The sequence below is a fragment of the Tachyglossus aculeatus genome, chromosome 1 (genome assembly GCF_015852505.1).
Source record: "Tachyglossus aculeatus isolate mTacAcu1 chromosome 1, mTacAcu1.pri, whole genome shotgun sequence".
Classification (NCBI taxonomy): Eukaryota; Metazoa; Chordata; class Mammalia; order Monotremata; family Tachyglossidae; genus Tachyglossus; species Tachyglossus aculeatus.
The window spans coordinates 78,580,715-78,601,699 of record NC_052066.1 but is presented as its reverse complement, the minus strand read 5'-3'; the positions used below and the strand labels follow the sequence as shown (position 1 = coordinate 78,601,699).

General features: G+C 45.1%; 1 protein-coding gene across 1 annotated transcript in view; it reads left to right on the top strand.

The window, feature by feature from the left end:
• MAP6D1 (MAP6 domain containing 1) overlaps window positions 1-15,444 on the top strand; it is a 50,344-nt gene extending 34,900 nt beyond the window's left edge. The window contains exons 3-4 of the mRNA XM_038745361.1: window positions 3,321-3,438; window positions 13,177-15,444. Of these exons, the coding sequence (XP_038601289.1) occupies window positions 3,321-3,438; window positions 13,177-13,254 (196 nt within the window). The 3' untranslated portion in view covers window positions 13,255-15,444. The remainder of the gene's footprint in view (window positions 1-3,320; window positions 3,439-13,176) is intronic.
• Window positions 15,445-20,985: the final 5,541 nt, after the last annotated feature.

Below are 20,985 nucleotides of genomic sequence, written 5' to 3'. Positions count from 1 at the left end.
AGGCTGAGGGAGGAGTGAATAAAGGGTGCAAATCCAAGTGTAAGAGTAGTGCAGAAGGAAGTGGGAGACCAGGAAATGAGGGCTTAGTCAGGGAAGGCCTCTTGGCTATGTGTTTTTAATAAGGCGTTGAAGTTGGGGGGAGTGATCATCTTTCGGATATAAAGGGGGAGGGCATTCCAGGCCAGCCCATACTTCACTCTGCTGCCTGAAACATTTTCTAAGAACTGCTCAGTCCCTATTTCACCACTCCTCAAAATCCTCCAGTGGTTGCCCATCCATCTCCTCATCAAACAGAAACTCTTCACCGTAGGCTTTAAAGCACTCTATCACCTTACCCCTTCCTACCTTATTTCCCTGCTTTCCTACTACAACAAAGCCCACATACATTCAATAAATACGATTGAATGAATACATTACTCATCTAATGCCGACTTTTTCACTGTACCTCGATTTCATCTCTCTATTCCACCGACCTCTCGCCCATGTCCTCCTCTGGCCTGGAGTGCCCTCCCTTTTCATATCCTACAGACGATCACCTCCCTACCTTCAAAGCCATATTGAAGGCACACTTCCACCAAGAAGCCTTCCCCAATTAGGCCCTCATTTCCTCTTCTCCCACTCCCTTCTGTGTTACCCTTGCACTTGGATTTGTACCCTTTATTCACCCATCCCTCAGCCCCACAGCACTTATGTACACAAGTGTACTTATCCATAATTTATTTACATAGGGGAAGCAGCGTGGCTCAATGGAGAGAACCCAGGCTTAGGAGTCAGAGGTCATGGGTTCTAATCCCGGCTCTGCCACTTGTCAGCTGTGTGACCTTGGGCAAGTCACTTTGCTTCTCTGGGCCTCAGTTACCTCTTCTGCAAAATGGGGTTTAAGACTGTGAGCCCCACGTGGGATAACCTGATTACCTTGTATCTCCCCCAGCACTCAGAGCAGTTCTTGGCACATAGTAAGCGCTTAACAAATACCATCATTATTATTAATGTCTCCCCCTGTACACTGTAAGGTCACTGTGGGCAGGAAACGTGTTTAACAACTCTATTATATTATACTTTCCCAAGAGCTTAGTACAGTGCTCTGCACAGAGTAAGCACTCAATAAATACCTGTGATGGATTGATTCTCAACTGCCTCTGAATGTGTACAGTCTTTCTAAACACAACGCTCTCCCTGGGAAGGTTCAGGTAACTAGATTTAGCAGTTGTGGACTAATGCCAGTAAATGCACTCCTCAGCCGCTCCCTGTAGGCCTCATCCATTATTTAGCCTCATTTAATCTTTTAAGTTGTTTGATCCTTTAGCCAGTTACTCATAATTCACCTTTGCTTTGAGGGGAGAGGATGTAGGGAGTGACCAACTGCCGATCTTAAGGAAGCTGTATATAGAATCAAGGTTTTGGGGCAACCCCTGGGGTCTTCCTGGGAGGAAGCTGACTAACAGCAACCAGTAGGAATAGGAAGGTGTATGATTGGAAGGAAGAACCTAGTGGAAAAAGCCCAGGCCTGGGAGTTAGGAAACATGGGTTCTAATCCCGACTCTGCCACTTGTCTGCTGTGTGACCTTGGGCCAATTATTTTACTCCTCTATGCTTCAGTTTCCTCATCTGTAAAATGGGGATTCAATCCTATTCCGTCCTACTTAGTCTGTGAGCCCCATGTGGGACGGGGACTGTATCCATCCGTGTTCATCCCAATTGATCAGTAGTATTTACTGAGTGTTTACTGTGTGCTGAGCATTGTACTAAGCACTTGGAAGAGTATAATTCTGCAGGGTTGGTAGATCCATTCCCTGCCCTCAACAAGTTTACAGTCTCGAGGGCTCTTTGGCCAGTGTTTGGCACATAGGAAACAATAAATACCATAAGAAGAAAGAGAAAAGGACAACACATGACCTGAGCAGAAGGGAAGGAGGACAGGAAATCAATCATTAAGTGGTACTTATTGAGCACTTACAGTGTGCAAAGCATTGTATTAAGCATATGCAAGAGTTGGTAGACACAATCCCTGCCCACAAGGAGCTCACACTCTAGAGGAAGGTGAAGGTGGAGGGAGGAAAGGAGACAGAGGAAGGGAAAAGGAGTTTATGTTACCAATAACCAAGGGAAAGCCTGGTAGCCCCAACTGCCAGATCCTTTCAGTGGAAACCAGTGTTCTAACCTTGATTTTAAAACTGTATTTAGCACTTGTATTATCCTCACAACATCACTGTGAGGTAGAGAAAGGTGGATATTATCCCCATTCAAGAGATGAAAAGAACAAGAGCACAAGCCTGGGGAATCAAAAGACCTGGGTTCTAATCCCAGCTCTGCCACTTGTCTGCTGTGGGACCTTGGGCACATCATTTAACTTCTGTGCCTCAGTTACCTCATTTGTAAAAAATGGGGATGAAGACTGTGAGCCCATGTGGGACATGACTGTGTCCAGCTCCATTAGATCGTATCTACCCCAGTGCTTAGGTCAAGTGCCTGATACACATTAAGTGCTTAACAAATGCCATTTTAAAAAGAGAGAGAGAGAAAGAAAGAAAAAGCAAAGTGACTTGCCCAAGTTCACCAAGCAAGCCAGTGGAAGAGCTGTAACTAGAACCCAGGTCCTCTGACTCCTAGACCTCTGCTCTTTCCATTACACTGATTCTACACAACTTTTATTTTTTTTTAATGGTATTTGCTAAACATTTAATATGTGCCAGGCACTTTTCTAAATACTGGGGTAGATATGAGGTAATCAGGTTGGACACAGTCCCTGTCCCGCATCGTGCTCACAGTCTGAATTCCCATTTTACAGATGAGGTAACTGAGGCACAGAAGAGTGAAGTGCCTCACCCCAGGTCCCACAACAGAGGAGTGGTGGAGCCGGGATTAGAACCCAGGTCCTTCCTCTGTCCGCTGTGCCACGCCGCTTCTTGACTATATCTGTCTTGAAATACATGGTGGGGTGAATCTCCGTGTCTGCGTCTGACATTCCAAGATAAGTCTGGACTCTCAACACCAACCTGAAAGTCTTGAGGAGCCAGCCTGAGGCACTCCACAACTTCCAAGCCGTTGTAGCACCTCTAGACAAAACGGCTGCCACCCCCTTCTCTGCTCTGGCTGTTGCCCAGCTGCCCTGCCCTTCCCGGGGCGGTTTCTTGTGCAGTGGGAGGCCTTGGAACAGTGCAGCTCAGCTAGCTGAAAGGAGCTCTGGGGAAGTAGGAGACTCCAAGATGTTCTGTGTGCATGCTTTCCTCGCTTCCTCCCTCCCCCCATACGACCCACCCTTCCTCTCCAAACTAACCTGAGTGTGCCCTGGGCACTGGCTTTGAACCAACTTGTTTCAGGCAGGAGTACCGGCCTTGGACTGGAGTGAAGCCTTCGAAACCCATAAAGACCAAACAGACCTCTGTCCTTGGGATAGATAACACTGTGCGGGAGACCAGCTACAGAACAGATTTTAAGGTAAATTCCTTAATTCAATCATACCTATCAAGTGCTTACTCTGTGCAGAGCACTGTATTAAGTGCTTTGGAGAGTACAATGCAGCAATATATAAGGGTTGGGTGTTTTCTGCAGCCAAGAGAAGCCATGGTGAATCCTTGGGATGTAGAGGATCGTCAGTAGCACAGAACCCCGTCTATTAAAAGCAGTGAACATGGCCAGGTGAGGAGCCCTGACTGAACGAGGAGATAGATGTTTGTTGTGCGGGAGCTAGGGTGTTGAGGATTTAGCTTTCTGCCTTACAGATTTGTTGGGGGTCAATGGGAGTGCCAGAGTTATCAGAACTTCCAGCTTCCTGAAAGTGCCCTGGTTTGAGGGTCGTTGCCATTTGATGTTATCGAACTGTAATATATGTGTTTTTATAGGCAAATCCCTTCTCAGTATGCAGGGTGAATTTTAAAGGGGGACAGAATCCCTTCCTGTACCCTCTCCCCACTGCCAATAACTTTTCCAACTAATATTTCCTGAATACATTGGGCAATAAGGACATTTCCCAAGGCTTTTTTTTTCCCTTGACTTTACTGTGTGGAATCACTTGTACCACTTTAAAGCCTGTAAATAGGAGGACCTTGGTTGGAATGCTGGCTCTGCCATGTGTCTCCCGTGTGACCTTGGGCAAGTCACTTAACTTCCCTGTGCCTGTTACCTCATCTGCAAAATAAGGATTGAATCCTACTCCCTCCTATGTAGCCTGGGACCCTCAGGTGGGACAGATACTTTTTCTAAACTGATTAACATTTATCTACCCCAGTGTGTGGCACAAAGTAAGCACTTAACAAGTACCAATAGTATTATTTTCTTCATCACTATTCATATCGTTAATGATATGAATAATGATGATGATCATAAAAACTGAGCAAATTACAGCCTTTAAGGGAGCTTGAGTCTTGGGAAGGAGGGTGACCACCTGAGACATTTATGGAACATTAACTCTCTGAGAGACTGCAGGTAATTTCAGATGTCCCACCTGAAAATCAACTTGGCTTTGCAGGTGATTGTTACCTTTTAGCATGAAGATAATAATAATAATAGTACCTAAGTAGTATTTTACAGTCTTAATCCCCATTTTACAGGTGAGGTAACTGAGGCAGAAAAGTTAAGTGACTTGCCCAAGGTCATATAGCAGACAAATGGCAGAGCCAGGTTTAGAACTCAGGTCCTCTGATTCCCAGGCCTATGGTCTTTCCACTAGGCCACATTGCTTCCCACCTTTCTTCTGTCTTGTTTTTTTCATCTCTTGAATGGGGATAAAACCCACCTTTTCCTACCTCACAGTTCTGAGGATTATAGAAGTGCTGTTTATTAAGCGCTTACTGTGAGTGAAAGCACTGTGCTCAATGCCAGGTAGATACTAGATAATCAGATTGCAGGGAATGTGTCTACCGACTCTGTCAGTACTCTCCCAATCCCTTATTACACTGCACACAGTAAGCACTCAATAAGTACCCTAAACTGATTGACCCTCCCGATCCAATATTCATTCATTCATTCATTCATTCAATCGTATTTATTGAGCGCTTAGTGTGTGCAGAGCACTGTATTAAGTGCTTGGGAAGTACAAGTTGGCAGCATATAGAGACGGTCCCTACCCAACAGTGGGCTCACAGTCTAGAAGGGGGAGACAGGGAACAAAACAAAACATATTAACAGAATAAAATAAATAGAATAAATATGTAGAAGTAAAATAAATAAATAAATAGAGTAATAAATACATACAAACATATATACATATATACAGGTGCTGTGGGGAAGGGAAGGAGGTAAGGCGGGGGGATGGAGAGGAGGAGGAGGGGGAGAGGAAGGGGCTCAGTCTGGGAAGGCCTCCTGGAGAAGGTGAGCTCTCTGTAGGGCCTTGAAGGGAGGAAGAGAGCTAGCTTGGCAGATGTGGGGAGGGATGGCATTCCAGGCCATGGGGATGACGTGGGCCGGGGGTCGACGGCGGGACAGGTGAGAACGAGGCACGGTGAGGAGATTAGCGGCAGAGGAGCGGAGGGTGTGGGCTGGGCTGTAGAAGGAGAGAAGGGAGGTGAGGTAGGAGGGGGCGAGGGGATGGAGAGCCTTGAAGCCGAGGGTGAGGAGCCCACTGTTGGGTAGGGACTGTCTCTATATGTTGCCAGCTTGTACTTCCCAAGCGCTTAGTACAGTGCTCTGCACACAGTAAGTGCTCAATAAATATGATTGATTGATTGATTGGTAGCCACTGGAGATTTTTGAGGAGGGGAGTAACATGCCCAGAGCGTTTCTGGACAAAGACAATCCGGGCAGCGGCGTGAAGTATGGATTGAAGTGGGGAGAGACAGGAGGATGGGAGATGGGAGAGGAGGCTGATACAGTAATCCAGACAGGATAGGATGAGAGCTTGAACGAGCAGGGCAGCGGTTTGGATGGAGAGGAAAGGGCGGATCTTGGCAATGTTGCGGAGCTGAGACCGGCAGGTTTTGGTGACAGCTTGGATGTGAGGGGTGAACGAGAGAGCGGAGTCAAGGATGACACCAAGGTTGTGGGCTTGTGAGACGGGAAGGATGGTAGTGCCGTCAACAGTGATGGGAAAGTCAGGGTGAGGGCAGGGGTTGGGAAGGAAGACAAGGAGTTCAGTCTTGGACATGTTGAATTTTAGGTGGTGGGCAGACATCCAGATGGAGATGTCCTGAAGGCAGGAGGAGATGCGAGCTTGGAGGGAGGGGGAGAGAGCAGGGGCAGAGATGTAGATTTGGGTGTCATCAGCGTAGAGATGACAGTTGAAGCCGTGGGAGCGAATGAGGTCACCAAGGAGTGAGTGTAGATCGAGAACCGAAGGGGACCAAGAACTGAACCTTGGGGAACCCCTACTGTAAGGGGATGGGAGGGGGAGGAGTAGCCTGCAAAAGAGACTGAGAATGAACGACCAGAGAGGTAAGAGGAGAACCAGGAGAGGACGGAGTCTGTGAAGCCAAGGTTGGATAGCGTGTTGAGGAGAAGGGGGTGGTCCACAGTGTGGAAGGCAGCTGAGAGGTCGAGCAGGATTAGGATAGAGTATGAACCGTTGGATTTGGCAAGCAGGAGGTCATTGGTGACCTTTGAGAGGGCAGTTTCCGTGGAATGTAGGGGATGGAAGCCAGATTGGAGGGGGTCGAGGAGAGAATTGGCATTGAGGAATTCGAGGCAGTGTGTGTAGACGACCCGTTCAAGGAGTTTGGAAAGGAATGGTAGGAGGGAGATGGGGCGATAACTAGAAGGTGAGGTGGGGTCAAGAGAGGGTTTTTTTAGGATGGGAGAGATATGGGCATGTTTGAAGGCAGAGGGGCAGGAACCAGTGGAAAATAGGTATCTTCTTTCCATTTTACAGATGAGAAATAGAGGCTTAAAAAGGTTGACTGACTTGCCCAAGGTCACCCAACATACTGGTGCCCAAATTAGGACTAGAACTTGGGCCCAGTGCCTTCACAGAAACAAGCTTTTTTCTACTAGGTCACCCTGCTTTCTGACTGTGCAGTTTCTTGTGTTGCCCTCCCCGTTGATTGCAGGTTTCATCTTCAGTTTTTTCAGTGGTGGTGATAGTTTGCATAGCAACGTCCACACTCTCACTGTATCCTTGTTTCCCAGCAGGGTTTAGAGTGAGGCAGTTGAGGGATTCGGGAGCAGTTTGGGGCTATATTGTGATAGGTCAGTAATCCTATTATGGGAACTACATACCCTCCAGGATAATATGCTAGACATCGTTAATTAGCATATGGATGGGTAGAAGTGTTAGCTCTAAATGGCAAAGGTTAAAAAGAGCTAAACTTCCTCTGTTCCCCAAATTCCACCAGTCCCAGACAAATGGCAGGAGATGGAAGGGACCAGAAGAATGCAGAAGCATCTTCAGCCTTGGGGCAGATTGTTTTGTTAGATTGGAAGAGAATCAAGTGGGCCCTGGAATGAATGAAGATAAAGAGAGCCAGATAAAGCCCAGGGCAATCGGGTTTGGGGAGTGGCCATTTTGGCTGACCTCCCCTGACCCTCCTTCCCCCACATTTTTACAGCCTTGTCCTTTGAAACTGCCATTGGATTGTGTTTGTGAGATGGTCTCTGAAATCTGGTTGTGGAGAGCACTAGGGCTAAAGAGCCTGATTAGGATTTCTATGTCTAGTACCAGGTCTGCTGACTCTGGTACCTCTCCAGCCCTCAGTTTTTCCATCTGGGAAAATGGACCTAATTCCTGATCCATGATGATAATAATAATGATGGTATTTATTAAGCACTTACTATGTGCAAAGCACTGTTCTAAGTGCTGGGGAGGTTACAAGGTGATCAAGTTGTCCCACGGGGGGGCTCACAGTCTTAATCCCCATTTTACAGATGAGGTAACTGAGGCACAGAGAAGTTAAGTGACTTGCCCAAAGTCACACAGCTGACAATTGGTGGAGCTGGGATTTGAACCCATGACCTCTGACTCCAAAGCCCATGCTCTTTCCACTGAGCCACGCCATAGCTACTATTTTGAGGCATCCCCTCAGCAAAATTGTTTCAAAAACCACTTAAATGGAATAATATATATTATTAAATTGTATATAGATGTAGATACTCACATATGTATGTATGTACATATATAGTCGAAGTAAATTTAAACAAAATAAATTTACACATATATAGTTACACATGTACATATGTAGATATATATGTATATACATATATATATATAGTCAGATTTTTCAGGTGTTAAAGTAAATCTATGCATATAGATATAGATGCTACACACTTGTATGTATGTATATATGTTTATACATATATATGTGGTCAAATTTTTCATGGGCTAAAAGTAAATCTATGTGTATAGATATAGATGCTACACACTTGTATAATAATAATAATAATAATGATGGTATATGTTAAGCGCTTACTATGTGCAAAGCACTGTTCTAAGCACTGGGGGGATACAAGGTGATCAGGTTGTCCCACATGGGGCTCACAGTCTTAATCTCCATTTTACAGATGAGGTAACTGAGGCCCAGAGAAGTGAAGTGACTTGCCCAAAGTCACACAGCTGACAATTGGCTGAGCGGGGATTTGAACCCGTGACCTCTGACTCCAAAGCCTGGACTGTTTCCACTAAGCCACACTGCTTCTCTATAATAATTGCATTTATTAAGCACTTACTATGTGCAAAGCACTGTTCTAAGCGCTGGGGAGGTTAAAGGGTGATCAGGTTGTCCCATGGGGGGCTCACAGTCTTAATCCCCATTTTACAGATGAGGTAACTGAGGCACAGAGAAATTAAGTGACTTGCCCAAAGTCACACAGCTGATAAGTGGCGGAGCCGGCATTAGAACCCATGACCTCTGACTCCCAAGCCCGTGCTCTTTCCACTGAACCACGCAGCAGATTGAGTGCTTACCTCACCATCTCCTTGCCCCCTCCTACCTCACCTCCCTTCTCTCCTTCTACAGCCCAGCCTGCACCCTCGGTGCCTCTGCTGCTAATCTCCTCACCGTGCTTCATTCTTGCCTGTCCCGCCGTCGACCCCCGGCCCACGTCATCCCCCTGGCCTGGAATGCCCTCCCTCCACACGTCCGCCAAGCAGCTCTCTTCCTCCCTTCAAGGCCCTACTGGGAGCTCACCTCCTCCAGGAGGCCTTCCCACACTGAGCCCCCTGCTTCCTCTCCCCCTCCTCCCCTGCCTTACCCCTTTCCCCTCCCCACAGCACCTGTATATATGTTTGTACATATTTATTACTCTATTTATTTTATTTGTACATATTAATTCTATTTATTTTATTTTGTTAATATGTTTTGTTTTGTTCTCTGTCTCCCCCTTCTAGACTGTGAGCCCACTGTTGGGTAGGGACCATCTCTATATGTTGCCAACTTGTACTTCCCAAGCGCTTAGTACAGTGCTCTGCACACAGTAAGCACTCAATAAATACGATTGAATGAATGAATACTTGGGGCAGAGAGCACTGTACTAGTTGCTTGGGAGAGTAAACAGACAGTTTCTTTATGGGTCCACCTCATTAGCCCAGCAAGGATCTATTGCTACAGGTAATCAATGTGGGTGAGTAACAGCCCCTCATTGGCCTTGTCCTTTGCCTGGGTAGGATTTCATTCATTCATTCATTGTCGTATTTATTGAGCTCTTACTGTGTGTAGAGCAGTACTAAGCACTTGGAAAGTACTAGTTGGCAACATACAGAGACGATCCCTACCCACCAATGGGCTCACGTCTAGAAGGGGAGACAGACAACAAAACAAAACATGTGGTCAGGTGTCAAGTCATCAGAATAAATAGAAGTAAAGCTAGATGGACATCGTTGACAAAATAAATAGAATAATAAATATGTACAAGTAAAATAAATAGAGTAATAATAGAGTAATTTCACCATCACCTCCATCCAAACTGCTACCTCATTAATCTAAACACTTGTCTCTCCTATCCCGTCTTGATTACTGCATTAGTCTCCTCCTTGCTGCTGACCACCCTGCCTCCTGTCTCTCCCCACTCCAGTCCATACTTCACTCTGCTGCCTGGATCATTTTTCCACAAAACCCTTTGGTTCATGTTCCCCCATTCCACAAGACCCTCCAGTGGTTGGTCATCCACCACTGCATCAAACAGAAACTCCTTTCCAGAGATTTTAGAGCACTCAATCACCTTGCCCCCTCCTACCTTACTTTTCTGACGTCCTACTACAACTCTCCCCACCCACTTTGCTTCTCTGATTCCAACCTACTCATCGTACCTCATCTCGTCTGTCTCGGCACAGACCTCTCGCCCACATTCTGCCCCTGGCCTGGAATTCCCTCTCTCCCTCTTATCTGACAGACATTCGCTTCCCCACTTTCAAATCACATCTACCTCCACCAAGAGGCCTTTCCCAACTAAGCCCTCATTTCCTCTTCTTCCACTCCCTTCTGCATTGCCCATCCTCTAGGATTTGCACTCTTTATTCGCCTTTCCCTCAGCCCCATAACATTTACGTACATACCTGTAATTTTGTTTATAGTGATGTCTATCTTCTCCTCCAGACTGTAAACTTGTTGTGGGTAGGGAACATGTCTACCAATTCTGTTATATTGTACTCTCCCAAGAGCTTAGTACAGTGCTCTGTGCCTGAGTGTGGTTATACTAGTATTGGGCATTTTGAGAGGAATATTGATGCTCTTAGGGGACTGCTTAAGACCATGCTGCATAAATGGTGCATAGCTGCAGTAATGCTTTAAATGATTCCCTAGTGGCCTAAAAAAATGAATGCCCTTTACAGATTGCTTAGCTCTCTCCGTGAAAGTCAGGAGCTGATTGAGATCATTACCAGTAACTAATGATAATGATCATAATTTCGATCTGTGAATATCCAGTTAACATGGTTGATTCAAACTTATGAGGTCCTTTGGAGAGTCCAGCAATGAGGTCCTTTGGAGAGTCCAGCAATGAGCCAGAAAGTTGTGTTACTGCTACTAACAGCACTTCAGGATAATATTTTGAGGGCAGAAAAAAAATGGATGATAGTAAATTTTCTTTATTTCCTCTGCCTCACTTCTCTCCCCCTCCCCCCCCCCCCCCACGCCCCTTGACCAGGGACCATGCTTAATTCTCACCCATGTATTATTTCCCAGTGCTTAGTGTAGCACTTTGCACAGAGAATGCACTTAATCAGTATTAATACTACTAAAATAAGGAAACTTTCTTAGTTATTTCCAGTTTTTGAAGCTTCTAGGTTTATTTCAGTCAACACTGACCTCTCTCAAGCTGATTTTAATGAGAATTCAGTGACCACATGTTGGCACCAGTGCTGAAACTGGAGGGGAAATAGGTAGGTCCCCCGGGTTGAGAAAACTAAACCAAAGTGACCTCTAAACTTTATCCTAACCATGGATGCTAGTTCCCTGTTCACCAGACAAGAGCCTAGTAATGGTGGTTGCAACTCCATCTATGAATATGAAAGGCAAAGCCAATCAATCAGTCCCAAGTGGTGGGCACAACAAGCCCCTTTTCATCTGATACCTATGTGCCCCAGCCTATTCTACACTGACTGCATTTTCAGAGCTCAGTCGGCTTTTGTCTGAAAGTGACAGATTCCAAAGTTGGGGTCCGGTCCTACCATACCCAAATATTAAAAAAAAAGAAAATGTTCCAGCTTATCCAAGACAACTCCTAAAGGGAAAGTAGAAGTAGCTTCTTTAAGATGGTTGATAGGCCGTAGTTTCAGAGTGGTACTGGCTTAGGCTGCAGCAGCAGTTCAGCTCAGCAGGAAATAATACTAATGATGGCAGTTGTTAAGTGCTTACTATGTATAAAGCACTGTTCTAAGTGCTGGTGGGGGGTGGGGGGGATGCAAGGTGATCAGGTTGTCCCACATGGGGCTCACAGTCTTAATCCCCATTTTACAGATGTGGTAACTGAGGCTCAAAGAAGTGAAGTGATTTGCCCAAGGTCACACAGCACACGTGGCGGAGCCGGGATTAGAACTCATGACCATGAAGTGAAATCAAAGTTAAAAAAAAGGTTCATTTTACCAGGCACAGCATCTCCTTCCTCCCCAGCCCCTTACCTGTAGTGGACAGACAACAGGAGGAAGGGAGGATAAGGGTTCCCCACCCCGCTCTGGCCTTGGCTTTGCACCCACCTGCCCCATCCCAAGCAACTCAAGTCTCAAGATTAATCGCTGACTCTAGACTCCTTGTGGGTAAGGAACATGCCTACCAACTTTGTTACATTGTACTCCCCCAAGCACGTAGTACAGTGCTCTGCACACAGTAAGCGCTCAATAAATACAATTGATTGAAAATCCCTCGGAACCTGCAGGGTGACAGATTCCCTTTCACGCAAATGTCTAACAGATAAGCCCTTTGAAGTCGGTAGACATTTTACTCTCCTTTGATTGGTCCAGCGAACAAAGCAGGAAATAGGGAAAACTTTTATAAATGGTCCTCGTTGCTCCTTTAACACATAGTTCTGGTATATAGCTCTGCTGGTTCATGGGCTGCATAGGAGATGTTAAAAAAAAATGACCTCTTTTTTATGGTATGTGTCAAGCATTTACTGTGTGTCAAGCACTGTTCCGAACACTGCGGTAGATATAAGTTAATCAGGTCTGACAAAGTCCCGGTCCCATATGGGACACTTCTAAGTAGGAGGAAGAGGTACTGAACTCCATTTTACAGTTGAAGAAACTGAAGCACAGAAAAGTGAAGCGACTTGCCCAAGGTTACACAGCAGGCAAGTCGCAGAGCCAGGATTAGAACCCAGATCCTCCGGCTCCCGGGCCCAAGCCCTTCCCATTAAGCCATGTTGTTTCTCTATCTGTTGGAAAGAGGGTACCTTATTAAGAAGTCTCACTTAGCTGGTCATTTACGAGGCTTAAGGGGGATAAAGACAAGCCATGGTCCTGATAATAATAATAATGGCATTTATTAAGCACTTACTGTGTGCAAAGCACTGTTCTAAGTGCTGGGGAGGTTACAAGGTGAACAGGTTGTCCCACGTGGAGCTCACAGTCTTAATCCCCATTTTCCAGATGAGGGACCTGAGGGCCAGAGAAGTTAAGTGACTCGCCCAAAGTCACACAGCTGATAAGTGGTGGAGGCAGGATTAGAACCCATGACCTCTGACTCCAAAGCCCGTGCTCTTTCCACTGAGCCACGCTGCTTCTCTTATGACCCTGATGACGCGAAGCCACAGTAGCCGCAGGGGTGTCCGTTAGTCACGAGCCAGAATCTGGTTGACGGTTCACCTTTTGTTTTGCAGGTGCCAGAAGGAAAGACCAAGTTTTCCCCAAATCCTTCCGCTGTCTTTCAGGCTCCAGCTCGAATTCTCAATGTGTGAACACCAAGCCTGGGCCCAGAGGGGCTCCTGAATGAAGTTTTTGGAGGGACTGAGAAGCATCTGCACAAATTGACTGCTATGCAACTTCATGAGAGGTGTTCAGTTAACGAGCTGCACATGCAGCTGCGTTTGTTAATGATACGGTCTCTGGTTGATACCCAGTGGTGGTTACGGCATTCGTTAAGCACTTACTAAGTGTCGAGCACTGTTCTAAGCACTGGGATAGATATGAGTTAATCAGGTTGGACACAGTCCCTAGCTCACCTGGGGCTCACAGTCTAAGGAGGAGGGAAAACAGGCTAATTGAATCGCTATTTACCTGAGGCACAGAGAGGTTAAGTGACTTGCACAAGGTCACACAGCAGACGATTGGGAGATCTGGGATTAGAACCCAGGTCCTCTGACTACCAGGTTCATGCTCGTTCCGAAAGGCCAAGCTGCTTCTCTGGCAAAAAACAACACCCACACTCATACCCGCAAGCACTGGGGAAAATGACCCCGTTTTCATCCAAACAGGCTTGTTACCATCTGCCATCTGGCATAATGTTTAAGGCTAACAATGACTGAGCAGGGCAACTTGTGGGCAGAGGCCCCAGGACACCTGCAGGAAACGCAAGCTGCAAATGGAAATGGTCACTTTCAAAATTTGAAACCAAAAAGCCACCTCGGAAGTAGGCCTTAAGGAAGTCTTATCTTTTTGGCTCTAGGTCATTGAATGTTTTACTCCCACTGTTGAAATCATGGCAAGTGCAACACTAGATTTTCTAAACATACTAGATCCCGAGGGGTTGCTGATTTTTTTTTAATTTGGGAAATACGCAAAATTTGCTTTTTAATCGATGCTATTTTGAATCAAGTTGGTGTTGCCAACATGGCATTGCTATACCAGGACTCTTCAAAGAAGCAGTACTGTGAACTTTTTTAATTTCCTGTTTTCCTAAGATGCCAATACAAGGTTTTTAAACAACGGAGATAACCGCTGATCTTTTGAAGAGGGCACACCTTGGCTCTTCTTATGAACAACTTTGCGTATACAACTTGTAAAAACAAATTATATTGTCTTGAGAATTCTGCATTATTGCCTGTTGTCTTGGTTATGCTAATATTGTCAAATAGAACATCTGTTTTACAAAAAAAGAGTGGAATGTAATTCCGGAAATTTCATTTTTAAAGCCAACCATTTAAATATCATTACAGGGAAGTGAATTATATTTTAGACCACTAGGTTTTTTTAGGCTTCTATTGTGAATTTAATTGTTTTAGTAAAGCATTTCTTGGTTTTATCATTTTGCGTGTGTTAGGGGCAGGATGGAGTATTTTATAGAGGTTTGTGTAAAACAGTTAATATGGAGTCGACTTAAATTATTTTCATTTTCAAAGTGTCTGATAATGGGAAGAGCATGCCTATGAAGTGATGATTGGGGATCTCATCCACTCAGAAGGAGGGAACAGACAGCTCCTTGGGACGCAAACTGACATTTGTGGAAGAAAAATGACTTGGTTAAGAGAGGCATTTGGGACTTTCCCCTGAATCTTTCTTCAAAGCAATCAATGGCTGGATTAATTCAGTCTGTCATCCAAGTTAGTTAGCCCATTACCCCTGTTAGCCACAAAATATCATTCCCAAATGGGGGCTGAGATCATTCATTCATTAGGTGGTACTGAGCACTTAAGTGTGTGCAAAGCACTGTACTAAGATCACTTCTAGGAAATGCAAATGAATTTACCTCTCATCCATCTGGGGTTCCAGGCTTCCTGTAGGTTACAAAGGAAACCCTTCCCCTTCATCATCTCTAAATATTCGTTTTTGGTTTTTGTCTTTTCCTAGGATTCATTTTTAAGCTCCCCTTTCAAGGCAAGCATTTTGGGGAAATATCATTTACAGGGCGAAGATGATCTAGGTATTCTGTATGGCACCGTTTTTGCATGTTTAGATATTTCTACATGAAAACAAAAAGAATCTCTGCCTGGTAGTTTATACCGTTTTTAATTATTTATTGGTTCATTTTTAACTCAGATTTTATTAAATGACCAAAAGGTACTGCATATTCAATTTCAATTGTTAATTTATTATATTTCTAAGTGAGATGTCAACCCAAAGGCAACACACATAAGCTTGTACTTTGTCATGTGTACTAAAAGGTAATTTAACAAATTAAACGTATTTTGGCTACTGATTATTTTCATTTATCCTGTCTACCTTTTTTTATGGTATTTAAGCACCTAATATGTGCTAGGCACTGTACTAAGCACTGGGGTGATACAAGATAATTAAGTTGGAGATAGTCCCTGTCCCATGTGGGTCTCACAGTCTTCATCCCCATTTTACAGATGAGGTAACTGAGGCCCAGAGAAGTGAAGTGACTTGCCCCACATAGCGGAGTAGTGGCAGAGCCAGGATTAGAACCCAGGTCCTCTGACTCGCAGGTCCGTACTCTTTTCCTAGGCCATGTTGCTTCTATGAGTAGAAACGCTTGACCTTGTTTTCCTTTCATGTTTCCCGCTAAAGGTTTTGTGCTGCATTGTGGAGTTCAGAGCTCGTGAATGAACTCTAAACACGAAACATTAAAAGGTGTCTGCGCTCTAGGTTATCCGTGTATTTCTGAAGATAACGAATGGCTACAATGGAGAGATCGGCTGACTCCACATTAGAGAAAGTCAAAAGCCAAACAGTAAAGCAAGGTGATGACTCTAATCTAGATTTTTTTGGCGCCCGAGCTGGCATCAAACCCTAAGGGAAGGCGGTGCCTAGCTGGCATCAATAATTGTCACCCGGGTTGGCTTAGGAAGAGACACTGAAAATTCTGAAAGGCACAAGGGCAAACATAAAACCCCCGTTGGTTGGGCTAGCCATTCCAGATTCATGTTTGTCTGTCAACCATTTCGTTGGTCCTGGAGCAAGGGAAAGGAAGTGTTCGATTTACCTGTTCTGTTTCCTTGTGTTAAATTTGAAGGGCTGGGATTTCTGAGAAAGGAGAAGAGAGGTGCAGAAAGACATGTGAAATCGCATGGCCGTTTCCTCCTATATTGCTGTCGTATTCAATCAGTCAGTGGTATATGTTGAGTGTTTACTGTGTGCAGAGCACTGTACCGGGTATTTGGGACAGTACAGTACAACCGAGTTGGTAGACGTTTTCCCTGCACCCAAAGTGCTTATGGTTTAGAGGGGAAGACAGACATTAATTTACGGATATGTATACTAAGTGCTTTGGGCTGAGGGTGGGGTGAAGATCAGTTGCTTAAAGGATATAGATCCAAGTGCATAGGTGATACAGAAGGTGAGAAGGAGTATGGGAGATGAGGCCTCATGTGATTTTAATAAGACTTTGAAGGTGGGGGAGAGTGGTGGTCTTTCATTTATGAAGGGGGAGGAAGGTCCAGGCCAGCTGGGGACGAAGGCAAGGGGGTGACGGCAAAATGGAGATCGAAGTACGGTGAGTTGGTTGGCTTTAGAGGAGTGAAGTGTGTGGGCTGGGTTGTAGTATGAAATCAGCTAGGTTAGATATGAGGGGGCAAGCTGATTGAGTGCTTTAAAGCCAATGGTAAGGAGTTTCTATTTGATATGACGATGGATTGGCAACCACTAGAAGAGTGGGGAGACAGACTGAACTTTTTTTTTTTTTTTAAGAAAAATGAGGACAGCAGAGTGAAGTAAGGAGTGGAGTGGGCAGAGACAGGAGGCAGCGAGACTGAGGAGGCTGATGGTGCTTTTGGGATGGCTTGTAAACGGTAAAGCCTTGCCAGAAGGGAGGGGACAGGTTATGTGGGGGCTCATCTTTCCTTTCTTCTCAGTGGTGTTACTTCAGTTCGTTTCAGATTATTTTTGCTTCTAAGACCAGTGTTCCTTTTCCTGAGGTCCCACAGGCATTGTCTGGAGGTTGGAGTGAAATAAGGTTTGGGGTGTCAAAGGAAGAAAAGTAGGGAGGGGAATCCTTGGAAAGCCACATGAGGAAACCATGGTTTCACCAGGGCTCTGACAGAGGAGGAAAAATCCTAGTGTTTTCTCCCTTCTTTTCTTTGAAGTATCTTTATGTGGTCATGGACAAGGCAACTTTTCTAAGTTTCATAACTTCCTTATCAAGAGAGTGAAGCAACCATTCGGGCAGCTGGGCCAGATTTTTAAAGAAATAATTGATGTCTCTAGAAGAGGTCAGGGACTTTATATGGAAGACATGGAATACACTATGTCTCCCAAGAAATTCTCTGGATAACTCAGGCTCAACAATAATTCACCCTGGGCCTCGTTCACATAGTGTTTTGGGTGCAGGTTTTTAGAGCCCAAAGTGTAGGCTGTTTTCTTATTTTTTGCTGCGGGGGACAGGGGAGAAGAGGACAGAGAGCCACAAAGCTTTCTGACTCCCCACATCTAACATCCTTTATTCCTTCTCTCTATGCCATGATCGTATCAACTGCATCTTTCTATGATGCTGTAGTTTAGTAAAGATTTTAATCATTTCTTGTGTTGCTATCCCTTTTTAAATGAAGAGCGTGGTCACCATCATAGTCTAGCTACCATAAAAGTCATTCAGGTTCTCCACTCTCCTTCGGTCTTTACTGAAGCAGATCATGAGGCTGTGGGCAGACACAAACCACCTCTCTAGTGCAACAGCTGAAGACTGACCTGAAAACAGCCAATTTGGACTGAGGATGGAGTAGTAATGGTTCCATTTAGATTTGATTTGCAAGACAATAGAGTTACTCCTGGGAGCTAAAACTCTTGAATTTTACTTCGGAAACAAGAGTAAATTAATTTGGAAAAACAAATAAGCAGTTCAGCATCCCATACATAATAATAGTGGTATTAAGCACTAACTAGGCATAAAGAGCTGGGGTAGATACAAGATAATCAGGATGGACACAGTCCCCATCCCACGTTGGGCTCAGTCTTAAATTGTGGGGGAGAACTGCTATTTGAATCCCCACTTCACAGCTGAGGAAGCTGAAGTGCAGATAAGTTGAATGACTTGCCCAGTCACCCAGCAGGTATGTGGCAGCAGCAGGATTAGGACCCAGTTGTCATGATTCTGTCACTCAACCAATAGTATCTATTGAGCACTTACTCTGGACAGAACATCATGCTAAGCATTTGGGGGAATCAGTAGGCACAATCCCTGCTCTCAAGGAGCTTACCTCTGCTCTTTCCACTAGTCACAGTGCATCTAAATATGAACGTGAAAGAGCTTATGGAAGGCATGGTGGAATTTTGATTCAGGTGGTGGAATGAACTGAAGATATTGCCCGCGAACTAACAGATCTGTATCAAGAAGAGGAAAAATGCCTACAGAAATACCAGCCTTTGTTCTTAGTGGCCAATTCCCAGGGTCAAACCAGTGCGATCCTGGTGCCTTTGTGGTCAGCTTCAGCTAGAAAGCAAAGAACTCTATGCTTGTAAGCCCAAGGAACTGGTTTCCAGAACTTGCCCTCTAATACTTTTCCCTACCCCTAGAAAAAGGAGACTGAGGTGGATTATACCTGAAATTTATCTTGTTGCCCATGTTTCAGTAGGCCCAGGGGCACTGGGAAGTCTAAAGTAGGTGGTGAGATCAGTTGATGAGCAGAAGCAGGTTTTTTTTTAGAAATGATTAACAGAAGATGGAAAATAATAGAACTGAAAAGGCACAGAGAATTTTTAACCCATTAAAGAGCCTCAAATGAGATTCTAGAACCCAACTTCTCCTTATACGATGATCCTGCTGTAATCTTTTAAATCCTCATTTGATTATTCTTTGGGTTATTATGGAGAGAAATGAGCTTTGCTTGTTGATTTTTCTTCACTCAAACCCCCATAAAGCTACTTGGCAACCTCCCAAACAGTCCTAGGACTGCTACAATGTGGTTTGGAGAAACGTGAAAATGTAACAAACCACTTCTCTCTAAATTCCAGGAATGAAGTACAGTTTAGGGGCTCTGCTTGGAACAGCATTATTGGAAAAAAGACCTGCTGTGCCCCATTATATTAATTATCCTGGGTAAATTGCTGGACAAGTGGTCCTTATGGATCAATTGAGTGGTGTTAGGGATGTTAGAGCCTAATGTTTAGAGATGTAAAAGCATGGCGTGGCTCAGTGGCAAGAGTACAGGCTTGGGCATCAGAGATCATGGGTTCTAATCCTGGCTCCACCACTTCTCAGCTGTGTGACTTTGGGCAAGTCACTTAACTTCTTTGGGCCTCAGGTCCCTCATCTGTAAAATGGGGATTAAGACTGTGAGCCCCAAGTAGGACAACCTGATTACCTTGTATCCCCCCCCCCACCCCCAGTGCTTAGAACAGTGCGTGACACATAGTAAGCGCTTAACAAATACCTTTATTATTATTATTAAAAATACAAGTCCCATCCACCCTAGACTGTAAGCTCATTGTGGGCAGGAAGTGTCTACCACCTCGGATCTATTGTACTCTCCCAAGGCTTAGTGCAGAGCACTTACTATGCTCAATAAATAGGATTGATTGATAGCTGATAGCTGGAGGGGCAACCGTCCCACTGTTTGCCACTGTTGGAGACAGAATCTGGGCTGGATGGTCCATTGGGCTGAACTACTAATGACAACCTCATGCTCATGTTCGTAGGTTCTTATGTGTGAATTCTTACATTTCAGATGGGGCCACCGGGTACATTTTTCCTAAGGATTGAGCAGTTCCCTAGAGATTTCAGTCCCATCCAAACTTGCAGAAAGATCGAGTGGGAGCAAGGGTTAAGAATCCCAACATTCAGCAGAGGTCAGTCGGACAGAGCCTCTAGGTTCCACGGAATAAGGGGGCACAGTTGGGCCGTCAGAAGCCACTGGCCCCCTGGAAGATTTCTTTGATTTTTTTTTTATGGTATTTGTTAAGCAATTACTGTACCAGGCACTGTTCTAAGTGCTGGAATAGTACAAGATGATCAGGTTGGACACAATCCCAGTCCCTTATGGGGCTCACAATCTTCACCCCCATTATACAGATGAAATAAATGAGGCACAGAAGTAAACCGACTTGCCCAAGGTCACACAGTAAACAAGTGGCGGAGCTAGAATTGGAACCTTGGTCCTTCTGGCTCCCAGGCCTGTGTTCTCCCCATTAGGCCACACTGTTCCTCTCCAGCTGATGACTTTTGGTAAATTGGATCTGTCTGCATTGCACCAGGTGACATTCTTCCACGCAGCAGGTTCCATAAAGACCAGAAGGAATGCTTTCAGAATAGAATAAGCCTAGATATAGCTTGGAATAGGTCAGGCCACCTGAGCAGGCTCGTTCCCCTTTGGAGAAGATATTGATTCTCTACTGCTCTGACTAAGTCTCTGATCCTTCTGCAGGCTTGCAGTTGCAAGTGGAACACAAAGATCTTTCCGCGCTTCACTTGTGTCGTCCTTCTTTACTCCCTCTGGGGCTGCATAACTTAGAGAGGCAAAAGCTTTCCTGGCAAAGGTTATTTAAAGTCCCGGGGAAATGTGGGTCTATTGAAGTAGCTCTTTATTTCTGGCTAAAAGGGTCAAGTTTCAGAAGTTTGTTGCAGGGGGCTCTTCCCTTCCCTGACCTTCCCAGTAATCTCAACACATCACAGATACTACTGGGTGATTGCTGACCATCTTCACATGGTTCCTCTATACATCCTGTTGCTCCTTTCATGGGGGGTGGGGGGGCAGATCCTGAGCTGGGAAGCTCACCACTCTGACCCGGTGCTGGTCAGATCAATTACTTATGGTTCTCTTGATAATGACATTTAGTGGAAGTTTAAACGTCTGACCATCTCA